Source organism: Hippoglossus hippoglossus, chromosome 22 (assembly GCF_009819705.1).
Source record: "Hippoglossus hippoglossus isolate fHipHip1 chromosome 22, fHipHip1.pri, whole genome shotgun sequence".
Classification (NCBI taxonomy): Eukaryota; Metazoa; Chordata; class Actinopteri; order Pleuronectiformes; family Pleuronectidae; genus Hippoglossus; species Hippoglossus hippoglossus.
The window spans coordinates 6,434,160-6,453,436 of record NC_047172.1 but is presented as its reverse complement, the minus strand read 5'-3'; the positions used below and the strand labels follow the sequence as shown (position 1 = coordinate 6,453,436).

Below are 19,277 nucleotides of genomic sequence, written 5' to 3'. Positions count from 1 at the left end.
CATGTCATCTGGATGGTATTATTGTCTGCTCATGCTCCCTCAGCACATCACATTCACAAGTATCAACCTCCTTAACGATTTACTTTCTCTTTCTCTCTCTTCCTTTCCCCTCATTCTCGCCCTCTCTCCTCCCTCCTTCCTTTTCTGTCTCGCAGGTGGTGTCCTCCTGTCAGAAACACAAGCTCCGTCCGACACATGGTTGACAGTGGGAGACGGAAGTGGCCGAGAGAGACGGTACGGGAGTGACAGTGATCCAGACAACCACTCAGAGAGAGAGAAGGAGGCAGTTGGCCATCTGTGGTTGGTCCCCTGCTATTCTGCAGCTGTGCCGGATTTCTGCTCCTTTCTTAAGTAAAAAAAAGGACACACAGTGAGATAAGGGGGTTCATCCTACAGCTGATGAGCCCAGACTGGGGCAATGTTAAGGCCTCAATGGCCTCCAATTAAGCCCCTGAGGCTGCTTCTGTTGAGGGATGGGTGATACCCCAGCTGGATGTTCCGCTGTCGCCATCCTCCACGGCTATCATTAGTGGCTAATGAGCTCCTGCTAGAGAGGAAAGGGAGACGCTGCCTGTGGAGAGAGGAGGAACCTTACAGCTGTTATTAAGAGGCCTGGAGATCTGACAAGGAATTATTTACCTCTGCTAGAGACAGAAACCCTTTAAAGCTTTTTCCTGTGCAAGAAAGGATTTTGACTTTGAAAGATACAGCTACAGACATTTCTTTTCCGGTTCCAGCTTCTTGGGTTTTTGCTACAGCATTGTGTATACTGTACCATGCAGAACATCTTTACTTCTCACATGAAGGAGTTCCAGCAAAACACTATAATCCACTAGGTTTTTTGTTAAAGTTACATTTTTGTTTTACACTTTGACATTATTTTGACCTTCCTATGCCCTGACGCACATTGGACACCATGGCAGCAGCCTATCGCGTTGTGGTGAGCAGCGTGAGCTGCTACAACAGTGTGGTAGTGGACCGGCGCACTCACTCCCATGCTGTGCACTACTGCTCAGGGCCATGCGGGGTGCTGTCCCAGGGACTAGACTGTACAGTCGCTCACCGCGGCACCTGCTCTGAGCTGCTTGTTGCACCTGACCTCGTTTACAGTGACACAAACGACTCACCCATACACTCTCATAACATGATCACTCAGCAACTGCCTAACCATGGTAAAATTAGTGTTACCATGGATACGAATTATAATGGGGGTCTAGAGAGGGCGGGGAGCAGTGGCAATTTGTCTTTAGGGGAGGACAGCCCCACATGGCGAGGTAAAAAGACCCTAAGTTGCACAGGATTGACTGGAAACCTGAGCTCCACTAGCAGTCTAAAGGACATAACTGAAGAGGCCATCAATCTGGCCAGTGGTAAGCTCAAAGAGTTTTCTTTTGACAAGCTCCGCCTCTCCTCCTCCAGCCACGTTACCTTCCGGAAAGGTCGCAAGGTCCGCCCAGACTCTTTTAGCCGACGCTCCACTGACCTGGAGATCATCTATGGCCACTTCAGTTCTAACATTACACCTAACGGAACAACTAATGGCATGACAAATGGCACGGCCCCTTCTAATGATGAGAACATGCCGCCATTTATGATGGAGAAAGGGACAGGACCAGAGGAGACAAAGCTAAAAGGCAACTCTGGCCCCTTGACAGCCATCACTAAAGCAGTTGGTGGCTCAACAAGCAGCCTGTCAGGTTTTGGGTCATTAGACCAAAGTCTGAACACAGTGGCCTCCCTGTACCTCAGCACCCTTGGAGAGGAGAACCTGATTGCCCGTCTGCTGGAGAAGACACGAGCAGAGGCGGGCACTGGGGGAGCAGGCGGGGAGGACATCCGTGCCTGCCTCGACATCTTGCTTAAATGTTCGGAAGACCTAAAGAAATGCACTGACATCATCAAGCAGTGCATCAGACGTAAAGCCGGTGGAGGGCCAGCGGAAGGAGGGGCCAGTCCCGACAGCGTGTATCGAGCTGTGATGGCCAGACTCAGCACCTACCTGAAACGACTGCCTCTGGATCTGGAAGGGATGGGGAGTTTGGTTGGCAGTGGGCAGGGGGGTCAGGGTGCACCTGGGAGTGGCCACAGTGATTTGGCCGAGCTGGTCAATACCCTTCACTCTATCCAACAGGGACCTTACTCTCCAATATTTGGCAATGAGCAACCTCCTCGCTATGAGGATGTGGTGCTGTCACCTCCCATCCCAAAGACTGTTCCTCATTCTGCATCTTCTGCTCTCTCCTCTGTCTCACCTTCCTCCTCATCTTTCTTAAAATCAGACTCCATCCATACCAAACCAATCCAAAGCTTCCCATCCAAAACCAGCGCCCTTACCAATGGATTACAGCATCCACATTCTTCGTCTATCATACAACACACACTCTCTCCCCCATCTGTGACCTTCCCTTCCAGCTCCAGCTCTTCTCCAACACATTCTCCCTCCCCTCTACGTACCTCCCCAACTCCGCCATACACACACACTCCTCCAGCTTCCCCCATGGAGGCTCTTTATATCGAAGAGGAGGAAGCAGATGTGGGTAAGAGCCTAGAACAAATCTCACAACAGACACTAACTTCAACCAGAGGGATGAGCAATATCCAGAACAAAAATGGGACTGTGTTAAGTCAGCCCATGAACCTATCACAACCACACACACTCCACAATTCTTTAAACACGTTGCCAGCCAGCACAGGCTACATCCCCACGGCCTCTTTAACAGTCTCAGCACCCAAAGCTGTGTCACACAGGAATGATGACATTGACAAGCTGCTGATGGATTTAGAGAATCTGTCTCAGAGTATGAGCAACCCCAGAAATACTGAGCCTCCTCTTCCAGCCAAGACCAGGAAGAGAGAGGGCAGCCAGGGTCTGACCTCCAATGAGGCCCTCGCTCAACAGAAAATGTCCCAGTTCCAAATCCAGAAGCCAGTTAGCCATTTGACCATGAACGGCCCTAGCTCAAGGACTTCTCCAAGTCTCACTCCTCCCAACAGTGAATCTCCAGTAGGAGAGGAGGAGGATGGAGCACTTCTGCTGAGGATCCTGGAGAGCATTGAGAGTTTTGCTCAGGAGCTGGTGGATTCTGGGGCGGGAAGCACAGGGAGTGCTGAGAGGAAATGTGGGAAGGAGCGGGAGGTGATGAGGCTCCTGCAGGATACACTAGCCACCACCGGCAGGGCTGATACCCCTGTGGAGAACACAAACCCACAACCTGCTGCTCCCACTGCTCCATCCATGCACATAAATGCAGTGCCAGCGATCCCGCCAAAACACTCACCGGCAAATACAATTGCAGTATCAGTTACACCAACACCTGCTCCTACAGCATCTGAAGCTGTGTGCAACGCTACACCCGAACCTACCCCTAAACCTACACCCGATGTTGTTCCCGAACTTCTGCTTACGGCCACACCTGAGCCTACAACAGAAGCAACAGATGAAGAATCAGAGGCCTCTACCGATAACATCGCCTATTCTGTAACATCTGCACCCACCAGCTTGCATTCCACCGCACACTCAGTTGACCCGACACCTGTGGCTGCACCTGAAGCTCCAGCACCTGTCGCCATCCCAGCTGCAGCAGATATCAGAGAGGCTGCTGTTGCTGACCCTGCTGCTGTGAGAGACACCGGTTCAACACTACTCATCCAGCAGACTCCAGAGGTGATCCGAGTAAGTGACACACACACCTTAGAATTATAATTACTGGTAAATGTGCATTTATGGTATTATAGCTGAACAAACTGTGTTATTATTTGACGCAGTCTTGTGAGTGTGGCTGAAACACTTGCCTGCTGCTTGTAAAACACTTCTAGTAGGAGGAGTATGGTACCTTACTAACCATTGCAAATCACTGTCTTGAGTTGGAATGGATCAGCGGAGGTGGGACACTTTTTCATTTAAATCCCTTTTTGTGATTTTTTTTGAAAATATCTGCACATGTAGCATTTGAAATTTTGAGATAAACAACTTGTGGGAGCTGCAATATTCACATGTGCGTTACTAAGTTGAGACAAATGAGGTGTTTGATGTTGACAATTTGACACGAGAGCCTCCATTGTTTTCAGTGTGTGTAATACACGAGGATTGCTGTGACACAGCAGGATTGATATCGCTGTAACTGAGGGGCGGTGATGAATAGTATTCAGTCACTACAATGAACACACCGATACAGTTTCCCTATCTGTGCTTGAACATAAAGGCTGGTGCTCTGAATCATGGGAAAGAACAGCTCATTGTGTTGGGAGTGGCTCTTTGTTTACTTTTCCTGGTTTTAAACTTGTGTTTTGTTGTGTGTGTGTGTGTGTGTGTGTGTGTGGGTGTGGGTGGGTGGGTTTGTTCTCCTTGCCTCACTAGGGAATATTTAGAGGTAATTTAGGGTTATACTCCAGAGGGTGAGACAGAGAACAGTGACAGTGTGTGTGTGTGTGTTCAGGACCTTTCCAGCATAAACACTGTACTTGTCAGGACCAATTTACCTCATGGCGACCAAACCTGAGGCTAAACTTAATTTTGAATCGTCATGGTTAAGGTTAGAGATAAGGTTTTTGGTTATGGTTAGTTAGTCAATTAATGAAAGTCAATGCAATGTCCTAATAAGAATAGCTGTGCAAACACGTGTGTGTGTATATAAACTGAGAAAGGGGGTGTGACCTCAGTCCGTCTGTGATGTGGCTGCTTAGCTGTGGATTAAGGTAATTATGCATGACAGACAAACACATTAACACTGGCACCGAGTATCAAATCATTACTGTTGCCAGTTTCTCCCACTCTCTGCCTCGCTCTCTAATTTGCTTACTTGCTGCTCTCCCTCCATCTCCTCTCCTCCTCGACACTCTCCTGCAGCAGATTGTGTGTGTGTTTATTTACTGAGCTGTGTAACCTTATGCCCTGCTGATATGTAGGGCACCTATTTATGAGGTTACCATGGCAGCTGCCATAGTCTGAACGGAAGAGCCAGCACCCGAACACATCATTACGTGATCTCATTCCTCCTCCATCCTCTGACTGCTTATCCATCCCTCCATCCTCTCTCTTTTAGTGTTTTCTGCTCCTCTCCCTCTGCATCTTTTGTAATTTCTCTCCATCCTTGCATCTTTTACATATTCGCTACAGTTTTTCTTTTCTTGACTTTTTGTTTGTCTTCTCAGCGTCCTGCTTTCACCTGTGGTTAAGGAGGTGGTCTTTGATGACCACTGCTCCTCTTTCCTGCCGTGCGATTGGCTGCCATGTTATTTTTGGAGCAGGGAATAACAGTTGTTGCCGTGCGCAGGGCAGAGCAACCCAATAAGAGGTGCTGATTGGAGCACAGCGGGAGGATGGGTGACGGGCGGGGTGAGGTTAGGTGGGGTTGGGGGTGGTAGTTGGGGTGGGGGGGGTCTGTTGGCACACAGAGTGTTAATGGTATCGTTACCCTCCACCCTTGGCAGAGTTAGGTGTGAGGGAGACCTAAATCTGTCCACCCCCCTGTACTATGGCATCCCGCTAACAGACGCACTGTCGCCACAGTGTAAATGGACCTGCGTGTGTGTGTGTGTGTGTGTGTGTGTGTGTGTGTGTGTGTGTGTGTGAGTGTGAGGACATGTGTGTTTGTTGGCGTGTTGTGTGTCCATCCAGGCTTTCCTACATGTCCAGAGGTTCATGCATATGTGTGCATTAACATACGTGTCCATGCAATTGTATAATGCATATAAATGTCTTCACATTGTGAGTGTGTGTGTGTGGTAGATGAAGCATGTATGTGTGTGTCTGTGTTTGTTGGCCTATGGGTAAGTTGACTCCGTGCTACTGTGGGTCACAGCTGAGTTTGGGAATAGCTCCCTGACACCCAATACCACCTCTGGCACTCTGGGAATTATGCTAATATTCCTCAGCGCCAACCCCGCCCCCTGCCTTTCGTTGCACATTAAACTGCCAATCAAACCGTAAACAAGACAAGACCCCCCCATCACACACGTGAGAAAATACCCTCGCGCTCACACACAACCAATTCCATGCTCCACCTCGGAGATTTGTAGCCGTGTTTCGCTTGGCAGTGTTTCGGCTGTGATGGGAAGTTCTGCTAAGCCCCGCTGGGTGACACTGGCATCAGGCGGTGGCATCCTGATATGTGTGTGTGTGTTTGTGTGTGTTTGTGCGCACACTTGTTTATTGTTGATTTCGTTGCTGACAGACTAATTCAGGGATTTCTACACCTCTCAAAGCAGGACCATTAATCTGCACAGAGACAAGGAGGCCAGCTGATATAAATCTGAGATGAGGCCACAGCAGTCAAACTCGGGGGGGCAGCAGTGATGATTTGGGGGGGGGGGGGGGGTTCGACGGAATCTGCCTGTGGTACTTCAGGTCATTGCCTTCCACTGACTGCTGGTTTCTCTTGCTCCTCCCCTCTCTCAGTTTTTGGGAAACATGAGAGCAGAAATTTGAGAGCATCTAAATTTGACCTGAATGTTTTTGTTTCAGAGCAAAGTGATTTGACTCCTGGCTGCCACTCTGATGGCTTAATTAACCCACTGATGATTGGAGTGTTTTTGTCAACTGCTGTTGACGTGTATCTAGGCCACAATAGCACTGGTCAGTTAAGTGGTGCATGGTTTCCTCTGGGAAACTGCTGAGGATGTGGAAGAGCTCCCATCTTTACTCTGCCCATACCTGAGTCTGGACCTTAACTGGGACATTCTCTGCTAAAAAGTGAATTTAAACCTGTTACTGGTAACTTATCGGTTTGGTAGACTCCTGCGAGGGCCACAGAAGTGAACTGCTGATCTCTGAGAAATAAACCTGCTTCTTTCTTGGCACAGAAAGTCTTTAAAACTGATGGAAGCCGCAAGTAAAGATAAGTGTGGAGACAGAGAGGAAATAGCAGGAAGACAGAGAAGCCGAATGAATTAATGTCTGTGCGAGACGGCAGGAGGAGTTGGCTCGGAGAAAAGAGGGATTCATTCAGGGAGTTGGAGAAGAAGAGGAGAAAAGAGAAAGGAAAAAGTGCATGTGTGTGTGTGCTATGTGTGTGTGTGGGGGGGGGGGCAGCAGTGTGCAGTTGTTGACTCTGGGTTGAGTAAGGATGATGTCATTCCTCTGCTGCCTCCACAGGAAATAAGGTCACAGCAGGACCCTCAGCCAAGCGCAGAAATACGCCCGATTCAGCCTAGGTGCACAAACACACACACACACACACACACACACACACACACACACACACACACACACACACACACACACACACACACACAATGCACTCTCAGACACTGGTGTTGCTATGTGTGAGAGGAGTTTTCCAATACAGCTCATACCATCCAAGGTTAGACCGGACAATGGATTATTCACCACCCTGACTGTGATACACACACACACACACACACACACACACACACACACACACACACACACACACACACACACACACACACACACACACACACACACACAACCAAAAAGAGAGAGAAACGGTGGAGTTGTTCATTAACTTCCCAGTTTTGGCTGGGAGATGTTTTCACACACATCTACACACACAGCACTTTTAAGCCCTTGACATCATAATTCACCACTCCCGGTGCAGACTGGGATATCATCCAACTGCTGTTCCCAGTTCAGCGTGTGCTTTGTTCGTGGAACTCACACACACACACACACACACTCACAGACACAGACACACTCACAGACACACATAGACAAACCTGACTAAGTTACTGTTTTTACCTCACTGCTGCGTAACTCCCTGGGCCTCCCTCTGTGTCACCATGGAAACCACCACAATATGTTTACAAGGAGTAGGTGTTCGGTGGAACTCCCCTTCCCCAGAATTTTGTGCAATCCGACTGGCTGATGGGGGCTCCGTTGCCGAATCCCGGCACCAGGGGAAATCAAAAAAGAAGACTGGACGTGTTTTAGTTTTTTCAGAATACAGAGCACGTTGATGGAGTCGTGGCTGCTTGTGCGTACGTGTCTGCGTTTGTTCGTGTGTGTGTTTGAAACTGTTTTTTTCCCCTCCACCAATCTCCCTACGGTTATTTCCTCGTCTGACTCCACCCTCCCCTCCTCTCTCCCTTTGAACTCACCCTTGACCCAGCTCCACCCAAACCGAGCCCGGGATTTTCCTGCAGAAAAGTGCCTCAGCTTCTAAGATGCTCTCACCAAGCGTGTCAGGATTTACCCCCTGAAACTATTTATGTGAATAATTCAGTTCTGGGGGAATTAAATACAAGCTGCTTGTGGTTTAGGCCTTTTGTTTTTCTTATTTCTAGAACAAATGAAACTTTAAACATGTATGTTGTTGGTTAAAAACTGATTTCACAGTCTTCAGTGACAACCATGTTGTTTCCATCAAACTTGGATTTTAGTCAGCCAAGGAGCTTTCAGGAACTTTACCCTTGAATAAACTGAGATGAGGAATCTGAAGTTCCAGCATCCTCTGTCAGATCCGGACTCACCTTGTGTGTCAGACCGGTCGGACACGGTAACATGTGGACAGCTGCTTCCCTCTAGTGACTCTGAGCTCCCACTGTAACACAGGGTACAGCGTCCGGCTCACTGCTTTTGTTTTTATATGAAGAGAATTAATGGCTCCATCTACAGGATGATTGTTGAACTAACACCAGCGTCTCATGATCTATGAATCAGTTCTATTTTCCAAGCAGTGTGATTCTACCTCATATATTTATTACTATATTAATTGCCTTAAAATGATTGATCTTTAAATTAAGTGCTGGGAATTAAGTCGTCCACTAACCAGAGGGTCAGTGGTTTGAAATCTGCCTTCTCCAGTCCACGTGCAGAAGTGCCCTTGGGCAAGACACTGAACCCTAATTGCTGAACCAGCAGTGTGTCAGTGATGTGTGATAGAGAAAGTGCTGCAGATACTTGCACTGAATGTGTGTGTGTAATGTAAAGTACACTAAGTTGTCATCAGAACGTATAAATACACAACATTTACCATCTGTTAGAATAATACATTGTTTGAGAAAGGGATGTTAAGATGATTTATGTGCACCCTCTTTTAGCATTTCCCACTTTTTATGCACAAAGCTTCAGTCCGATCTCTATCTCCTCCCAAGGATGTATTATGAATATCATGCATTCTGCAGCAACGTGGGAATCCCTCATGCAGAGGCTCCTCATCACCGCTGACACTTCTCCCTACTAACATCCCTCTCATTCTTTGCTCCTCCCTCTGGAAAAGAGAGGAGTTGATTCTCCCGGCCGTCGGCTGTGTGGAGTCTCCTGCTGCACTCTAGTGTCAGCTCTCGCACTGCAGCTCCAGGCTCGGGGCCGTCACTGCTGCTGATGTAGGATGAGCTCACTTACTCGAAACACTGAGATAGCCATTAAACGGTAACACAAAACTAGCAAAACCTGATAGGCGTGTGTATAAATATAAAAAAGTCTGGCCCGGCCAAGTGGAGCTTGTTGTTATGAAGCATCACTTGTCGACAGGCTGCTGTTCCCGCTGAGGGAGATGATTCACAGGGAGATGTTTCTCTGGTGATGTCGCCGGGCATCGCTCCCAGAAATAGGCAGTAAAGTGATACCACAAGTACATGTATCTACAGAGAAAGACCCCCCTCATGCCTAAAGTGAAGTAAAATGTTTTCAGAACAACTTCCTGTTAGAGTGCATGCGGGGTGGGGGGTTGATATTATCAGCTGATATCCTGCAATCACAGATATTGCAATATTGGTGTGTATGTTGGAAAATATGCACAAATAACCAGTAAAACTGCAGCAGAAAATATTTATCATAATTTTTTTATCAATTCCAATTTGACATAGTTAGATGTGTTACAGGTTCGGGAAGAACTCATTACAGTTTGGTGCCGATCCAGATAAAAGGGCAAATTCCAGGAATTTACCTTCACTTGCGAGATGCGAGGGCGTTTTTCAACATATTCCTTGATTTCTATTGGTCTAAAACATCCAGTATCATTCAGGAGCTTATGTAGAGTTTCAGTGGCTTGATAAAAAAAGATGGCACTGTTGCTGCTGTGGCACTTGCGCCTGTGACATTTTTACTACAGAGCCGCCTCTGTTTCCAGACAGCAGCAGCAGCAGCAGCAGCAGCAGCTGTGTTTCTGACTGTTCCCATGTTGTCCTCCTCTGATTCGGATGTGATGTAGACCGTGGCCAGCAGTGATTCACTTCATCTATTGCGGAAGCAGCACTTGAACTGCGGGTTCATTCTCCCCCAGTTTGGAGAGGAGGCTCCCAAGGCAACTGTGTGTGTGTGTGTGTGTGTGTTCTTGAGAGGAAGTGAGACTGGGAATAAAAAATAGCCCAGCGATGTGAATTGCATTTCCTGCTGTTGGCACGGTAACCCTGGGAGCATTCCACCCGCCACTCAATCCAGGGAAAGGGTTATTGCCATGGCGATGGCATTTGGCAGGCATGGTCTAAACTCTAAAGTGAGTTTGTGTGTAATAACAAAGAAGGGGTAGGTGGGGTGGTGCAGCTTTTTGTCATGTGAAATGACAAAGTTTAGTTTTCTTTGTTGAAAGAGACAAGAAAAATGTGTTTTCAGTGAAGCTATTCATCACAAACTTAGATAAAGGCCTATTTGTGGTCAAGCATCAGTGTGTGTGTGTGTGTGTGTTTGTGTTGTCAAGTGTGCATCCATATGTGTGTGAAGTCTGCCTGGTGCCCGAAGCAGAAATAAACATGAAATCGGTGGCTATATTTACACAGATAATTTTACACAGAGCAGACAGCCAATTTCACAGAGCAGGTGTGTGTGTGTGTGTGTTTAGGAAGTTGTTATGTTCACACTATTTAACTGCTCTGAAAGTCTGGAAGAAGCAGTTCCTTAAGTTAAGTGAATTCAACGAGATACACACACACACACACACACACACACACACACACACACACACACACACACACACACACACACACAGACAGGACTTCAGAGCACATTACACCGACTTACATTGATTTCCTGGAGACTCTGACCTTAACCATAGTTTATATTTACCCAATCCTAAACTTAACCTAATCCTAAACCTTATCTGACCTTAGAACATTCATCTTCACCCTGAAATGTCCTTTTCCTTCTCCCACTATATGAGTAATACCTGGGCCACACACACACACACATAAATCCTATGCCCTGACACATTTGACACATGTGCTTGTGTGCTAATGAAACCCTGTAGACGGGCCCTGTGCGCACGTCCAACATTTATTTAACAGTTAGATGAAGGCAGCAGTTGTTTGACAGCTGAGCCTCTGCCTCCGTCCCTCCGCTCTCCCCATCATGCATTTAGTGGTCTATGTCATGGAGGCTGCTGACTCACCTGTTCCCGTACCAGTGGAGTCGGATTAGGTTCGTGCAGTGAGCACTTGAGCACTTGAAGACATAACACACACACACACACACACACACACACACACACACACACACACACACACACACACACACACACACACACACACACACACACACACACATACACGCACCTGTTGCTCACCACCTAAACCCTCCTTAAATTTCCATTAACACTTCTCCTCTTCCTTCTATAACCTTTTCTTTCTGTCCCTTCTCTGCTTATCCCAGCATTTAGGGAGATTAGCATCTTATTATTAGGTTCGTCATTGTTTTGGTTGTGTGTTAGTTTGTGCTCATTTTTGCATTTTAATTTAACTTTACTACAAAATTATGTCTTTATACAACACCGTATCAAATCTGAGCCTAACTGCACAGAAAGATGAGATTCATGTCACAATGTTACAAGAATAAAGTCAATTTTAGGCCACTTGTCATTTAAGAGGAGGAATATCAGCAGATCAGTATGTTCCCTTCATCAAAATGAGAAATGTGGAGCATCTTGTAAAGATATACTTCAATAAAAGTTTCACAAATACTTAATATCTTGTCATCAGCAGGACTTTGAAAAGATTTATAAAGACAATTTTATCCCTGATATTAAATGGGGTTTCATGTAGTTACTCGAGAAACTTTGAAATTTGAAATCAGGATTTCGGATCCAGAAGGAGGGGAACTTAAGCGAGCAGTATTTCTGCTTGTCGCTTATTCATTAAATTCTTATTTATTCTCATAATATTATTTGTATCCTGACATTATGACTTCCAAATTAATTCTTGGAATATTCTGACTTTATTTTCATATTATTATGATGTTATTCTCGAAATCTCCGAATTCTTTTTCTTTTTTTCTTTTGTAAAACTGCCCTTAGACATCAGAGGGTTGAATATCAATCGGCTGCAAAAAGAAAAGGCCGTCAGTTGTTCTATCTTACTGTAGTTTATAGTTATATGTCTCTATGTTGTGTCTTGCACCAATATCGCACATTATGTCTTTATCTTGCTTCACCAAACAAAAACAGATAAAGAAACGATTTGGGCCACAAAAAAAAAGCCCAAACAGTGGTTGTTATGCACGTGTGTGTCCTGGGAACTGACCAACACATCAGTGTTTGCCTTATGTGTATCTCCCAGTGGGAACAGTCTGTCCCACTTGTTTTCCTGAGCTACCGATCCCACATACTATCTTGGAACACCTGAGAATCTCTGAAGGAGCTGTCTCCAGTTGTCTCCATCTTTACACAACTTGGTAAATGAACCTGTTTTTCATTAAGGTGTTTGGAAAGCAGAGTCAGGAAGACGTGGCAGGTTTTAGGACCGAGTGGAGACAGTCCGAGAGGGCAGGGTTTTACACATGCCTGTCAGTCAGGCAGGAAAAGAGCACACAGCTGCCCAGTGGCATCTGCTCTGGCTCTCACACACACACCAACGCTTCCATGCACACGCGTATATATCTCTTTATCCAGAGTTCTATGATATCACAAGTGCATCGGTGCAGTCGATGAGGTCATGCAGAGAGAGAAGGGGGGTGGGAGAGCAGCGGAGAGAGAGAAAGAAAGAGAGCAGGGGGGTGGGAGGAAAGAACATGACATGAGCGGCTGGTGTGAGGGCAGTTGTGCGCTCCCAAGATTATGTTCATTTGTTGATCGACATGAGATACTGTTTGTATAAAGTTTCCCTCTGCGGCAGGGAGGTAAGAAGTGACCAGAAGGCAGACAATGTGTGTGTGTGTGTGTGTGTGTGTGTGTGTGTGGGGGGGGGGGGGGGGATCGGTACGTGACCTTGGCTTCAGTACAGATTCCAGTTGTTCCAAAGAATTCAGGGAGCTGAGAGGAGTAACCCTAAAGCACAAGGTGACTCACTTATTTTTCTGGAAAGTGGCTCACACGCACACACACATGCACACACATCCATATACGTTTATATCACAAGGAACAACACGAACAAGGTCTCCAGAGGATAACAAAGCAGGGGTTTAAGCATCCCTTTCAAATTGCAATAAAACAATAAAAAACATTTTCAGCATTTGTTGTGTTTGTGTTGTGGAAGAATGTGTGAATCAGTTTTTATGGCCCCTTAAGATCTCTCTGGCGTCTGGAAAAATAATTTCCTCAGTTTTCATCCAGGAGCACTGATGTGTTTCTACTGACACATATCCCTCTGTTTTAGGAGTTAAATTACCAGTAGATGGCACTGCACTCTCCGTCTGTGCACGACCGCAGCGGATGCACCAGCAGATTCTGAGAAATCCACAGTTTCCTGTTCTTTGACAGCAGCGAGCGGCGGTATTTACAGTTCAGAATGTGTAAACAGTGAAATGGGGTAGTTGGATTTTTAGCTGTACAGGATTAAAATAGGCCGCTCCTGTCTGTCTTGAGAGATCCTCTTTCTCAGGCCGGTTGTTTCTTGGCACCGACGGGGAACTGGCCTGCTTTGGCAGAACTGGGATTGAGGGCCGACTCTTGACTTCCTGGCAGATGGAGGATGTTGTATTGTATTTGCACCAATTCATTACAAGCATAAAGACATAAACATAAATTCTAATCATGGTATTTTAGGTTCTGATGTTAGTGCCAATGATTCAATTCAAATCTGATAATGAAATTTAATTATCAGATTGTTTGCTCCTGGGTCTCCAGCTTCTTGAATCGGAGGATTTACTGCTTCCATTTGTTTACATTATAAATTGAGTATCTTTGCGTAAATCGCAATCGACAGAAAAATATAATGCTACTAATTTGAAAATTGATTAATGAGAGTCTCCTAAACCTAGTTTGAACTTCTCAAATGTGAAGATTTGTTACTTTTCCTAATCCTAATAAATAATTAATATAAATAAACAGTTTATAGATTTCACTTCGAGCTACAAGACCTTGTGGTGGGGATTTTGTAGCTTTTAATGACTCAGTTAATTAAGAAATTGTTTGTTAGGTTACTTGGCATGAAAAGAATCACTTGCCGCACTGGTGGTTGTGATGATCTTTGAATAATTTATCGACATTTTATAAACTATTAAAATATAATTGATATGGGAGTCTATAAACTAATTTTAATGTTCAGAGGGACTGTTGCTTTCCATCAGTGAGCTGCAGGTCCAGTTAAATGACTGTATGTCGACAGATGCAACAACAGGTGCTTTACTGGCTGATGTATCACTCCATCCTGAATTACCTCTACGATAAAATGTCAGCTTACTCCACTCGCACCGAAGCAAATGATTTCAATCAGAGTTGTAACTTCCCTCTTTCGTCAAAGGCAGGGACCCCGGCGAGGACTCGGGTCCCTGCAAAACGCTGCACACAGATATGCAACATGGCCGAATCCCCTCCCCACCTCACCACCCCCCCAAACCCCCTCACCCCCAGGACAGCCGGTTCGCTGCGTGTGTGTTGCCAGACCCCGGCGTGGCTCATGTTTCTCATGTGCAGTTTGTCAGAGCGCAGCTTGGAGCGGCAGGCACCAGTGAGACGACACCAAAATACATACATCCAGAGCTGTCAGGGGGAACGCCGGAGGGTCTCTGCCTCATATAGAAGCTGCCGTGCAGGGGCTGCGATTCGCCACAGAACAGCGCCCGGTACCATGGTGCTGTCGTCCGGCCCTCACGGTTGCACGGGGGTCTCGAGGAACATCTCTTTGCACAGATACTCTGCTGGATTACTGCTGTACAGGACCCTGATTTGGGAGCCGGTGCATTCAAGTGGGATCTGGATGTGAGATTTTGTGTGTGTGTGTGATTGCCAAAGGACGTTTTGAGTGAACCCCCCCCCCCCCCCCCCCCCCCCCCCCCACGTGCTGGATACTCCTTCACTGTCCTGAGGTGATTGGCTGTATTTTAGTTGCTGAGCTGTTGGACTTATTTGCTTCAGCTCACTCGATTTCCTCTCACTGGTTGTGTGGTTGCTGGGCGAGCTGGTCCACCTGTAACCTCGGCGTCAACAGCCGCACCGGTGGCCCTGTCTGGTGGGGGGTTACAAGTCTCGGCCCCCACCATGATGATCAAGGAGACGTCGTTACGCCTGGACCCTGACCTGAGGGGGGAGCTGGCCTTTCTGGCCAGGGGGTGTGACTTTGTCCTCCCCTCGCGATTCAAGAAAAGAATCAAGTCCTTCCAGCAGCAACAGGTCAGTCGGTGCAAACAGGCCGGAAGGACGAGGGGAGCGAGACCGAAAAGACCCAAACTAACAAATCTCATTCACACGTTCCTACATGAAATACACACACACACAGTAGATGCATCACTCACGCACACGCACGCGCACATGCGCACACACACACACACACACACACACACACACACACACACACACACACACACACACACACACACACACACACACACACACACACACACACACACACACACAGTGATGTGCCAGGGCCGACAGACTCCTCTGAGGCAGATACCAGCAGTGTATTAATAGGGCAGCAGGTGCAGGAATAGAGTGATAGAATGAACGCTGTGAAGGAGAGCGACAGGGGGAGGACCACCACAGCTGTCCTGCTCAATATACACACTGTGCGGAACACACACACACACACACACACACACACACACACACACACACACACACACACACACACACACACACAAACCGCAACAGAGAGTGACTGCTTTTTATTAAAGTATTTTTACTTACGTGCTCATGTCTGTTCTTGTTTAACATCCCCTCTGATGAAGATGACTCTGCATGTTGTTTGCCACCTTGTTGCAGGTGGAGGTGGAAGATGAAATAAGTATGAATTAGGGTTAAATAAATAGATCATTAGAATCAGATAATAGAAGAACAGTAGATAAAGTGTGGCTATAACAAAATCATCCAGTTTGCAGATATTAAACATTAAAGGACGTATTTTAATAAACTATTATTAATGATGCGTGCAAAGAATCTGTTTGAATACACTTGATCAAGTCATAATAAATATGACTGTACCTGTGTGTGTGTTGTTCGTGCTGCAGTACTTTGCCTGACAGACTGTAGCTACAGCTCTATCTCTTCGTTTGTGTGTTTACGACTCGCTCCCGAGTTTACAGCACATTCCTCACATCGGTGTATTATCCTCATAAAGAGAAGTCGAGTCTTGTTGTCTACTCCTCTGGGGAAAGTCGGCTCTTAAAGTGAGAAAATTATTGACTTCCAGTTTCCTGCACTTTAAGAATTCATGTAAAATTGGTGCAAGTGTTGTTAAATCAAACCGCGAGATAAGTGCAGTCCAGGATTCCTAGATTGTGGTGTCACGTGTCTGTCGTTAAAAGTGCAGGAATAGTTTCTATCTTTCTCTTAAGATTCATTTCACAAATGAAAGAAAAATCACCTTAATATATTCTTATTTAACAGTTTAAAGGAAAAAGTAAAAAGTAAATATGGGGTGTGATCAGGTAATCAGCCCCAGCTCTGCCCCTCCACCCCCACACCTGACCTCCCTCCTCTCTTTTCAGGTCCAGTCCAAACAAGAGAAGAAACCAGGCACGCCACCGCCGGCCCCCGCCCCAGCCCCAGCCACACCGACCCCGACGCCGCGCTCGCCCAGCCCTCCTCTGGCTCCGGTGATCGTCACCCCTCCTCCCCCCGCCATCAACATTCCCAGGTTCTACTACCCCCGTGGGCTCCCTGCCCTGGGCCCGGCTGCCAACCACGACTCGGCCATCGCTGCCATCGAGGCGGCCTTCACGGAGTTCGAGGAGGAGAAGGCGGACATTTATGAAATGGGCAAGATTGCAAAGGTCGGTAGTTAAACAGCAGATGCTATAATGTTTTAATATCATCTACTGACATTACCAGCCTCAACCTTTACTTGTTAACATCAGTGTCATCTGCTAAACACCAGGAATTTACAGATCCTGAGTGATGCATCACAGCTTTTATTCTGTGAAACACACACTCCTGAAGTGCAGCACACAATTGTTCTTCAGGGTAAAATAATGGTTGTGTTACTTGTGTGTCTGTGTTCAGGCTTGTGGGTGTCCTCTCTACTGGAAGTCGGCCATGTTCTACGGTGCCGGTGGCGAGAGGACGGGCTTCGTCTCGGTCCACTCCTTCATTGCAACCTGGAGGAAGTAAGACAGACGTCATCTTCATCTGACTTTTCATTCATTATTGTTTTGTCTGTCATCAGGTTATATAATTGTCTCCTTTATCTTCTTTTCTTTCCCCACTCGTCTCCTCTCCTCTTCCTCTTCCTCTTCCTCTCCTCTTCCTCTCCTCCCCTGCAGGTTGTTGCACAGTTGCCACGATGATTCATCCAGGTTTATTTACCTGCTGGCCAAACCTGGCTGTAACTACCTGGAGCAGGAGGATTTCATTCCTCTGATGCAGGTAAACGTCGAATCAACGTTGATTCTGTAGTTTTCTCTCGGACTTGCCTGAATTGGGATTTTTCTGCTCCTTCCTGTTTGTGTTTGTGTGATTAGGACATCGTGGATACTCACCCTGGACTCACCTTTCTGAAGGATGCACCTGAATTCCATTCCCGCTACATCACAACGGTAACTGGCATGATGATATTAGCTTTAAATGTTTTATCATAGTATTATATTTCAGTATAAGATCACTACCATTCATTAGGATTTGATGCGACATTAGGTCGAAAAAATACAAATTATATAATTGATTATCAAATGAGGTTAGTAATATATCAACTATTAATAATATTAGAATATTATTAATAGTTTAATATTAAAATGTGACACTGAGGCAGTATTCAAAGACAGTCTTGATGTACTTTTACTTATATTATATTTCCATTTCCTGCCTCTTTACTTATACTTTGTGTGCATTGTATCTTTTACTTTTCTATGTATATTTAACAGCTTTGGTTACTAGTTGCTTTACAAATTACAGATTTTACAGATGTTTCATTCAGTTGATGGGTTTATAAATATAATAATGAAGATTAAACTGTCCAACATGTATAAAATAGTTCAAATAAATCCACCTTACCTGGTCAATGATGATTGTCCACTAATGAAATATGATAACACTCTGAAAAGGATCAATAATAATGAGTTTTACTTTTGATACAAGTACATTTGTACTTTTGCTTAAAATGTAATGACATTTACTAGTTATGGCAAATTTGTACATTGTGATATTGTTACTTTTACAAAATCTAAATAATTCCACAAGCACCGAAAGTCATCACAATCAGATCAGTATTCAAAATCAATAACCTCCTGTGTGTGTGAATATGTGTGGACGAGGACAGTAGGTTGAGGTGTAGAGGAGCAGAGGAGCAGAGGAGCGGAGGAGCGGAGGAGTAGAGGTGTAGAGGAGCAGAGGAGTAGAGGTGTAGAGGAGTAGAGGAGTAGAGGAGTAGAGGAGCAGAGGAGCAGAGGTGTAGAGGAGTAGAGGAACAGAGGGGTAGAGGAGTAGAGGTGTAGAGGAGTAGAGGAACAGAGGAGTAGAGGAGCAGAGGAGCAGAGGAGTAGAGGAGCAGAGGAGTAGAGGAGCAGAGGAGCAGAGGAGCAGAGGAGTAGAGGAGCAGAGGAGTCGAGGAGCAGAGGAGCAGAGGACTAGAGGAGCTGAGGAGTAGAGGACTAGAGGAGCAGAGGACTAGAGGAGTAGAGGAGCAGAGGAGTAGAGGAGCAGAGGAGCAGAGGAGCAGAGGAGGCCGTGCTCTGGTGCGTCAGTGTGAAGTGACATCACGGAAACACTGATGCCCCCTACAGCCCGCTGCAGCTGCAGCAGGGGCCTCGGCCTCTCGCATGTCCATATTAAGACACTTCCTTCAGCCTGGGCCTGTTGACCCACTACTCTAGGAGACATTAGTAGCCCAGGGAGGTCCCAGTACCAGGAAATAGGCGCTAATCTGCTCTGTGCTGAGCTAAAGTGTCGTATGTCAGGGACAGGGAGTGCAGACCCTCTTGTTTCTACTTAAAGACATGTTTCTCTAAGATTATGAATGAGGACAAATGTATCAGTAGTGGATCGTTGTTGGAATGTCCAGCTTCAGTTTAAGAGAAT

General features: G+C 46.3%; 1 protein-coding gene across 2 annotated transcripts in view; it reads left to right on the top strand.

Annotated features, from left to right (window-relative positions):
* Positions 1 to 19,277, top strand: part of ppp2r3a (protein phosphatase 2, regulatory subunit B'', alpha) — a 53,408-nt gene that overhangs the window by 30,523 nt on the left and 3,608 nt on the right. The window contains exons 3-7 of one of the 2 annotated variants that reach the window (XM_034577123.1): positions 156 to 3,673; positions 16,754 to 17,038; positions 17,268 to 17,371; positions 17,528 to 17,630; positions 17,726 to 17,800. In XM_034577123.1, the coding sequence (XP_034433014.1) occupies positions 917 to 3,673; positions 16,754 to 17,038; positions 17,268 to 17,371; positions 17,528 to 17,630; positions 17,726 to 17,800 (3,324 nt within the window). In that variant the 5' untranslated portion in view covers positions 156 to 916. Of the gene's footprint in view, positions 1 to 155; positions 3,674 to 15,103; positions 15,438 to 16,753; positions 17,039 to 17,267; positions 17,372 to 17,527; positions 17,631 to 17,725; positions 17,801 to 19,277 lie in introns of those variants that run through there. The other variant, XM_034577124.1, reaches the window with a different exon arrangement.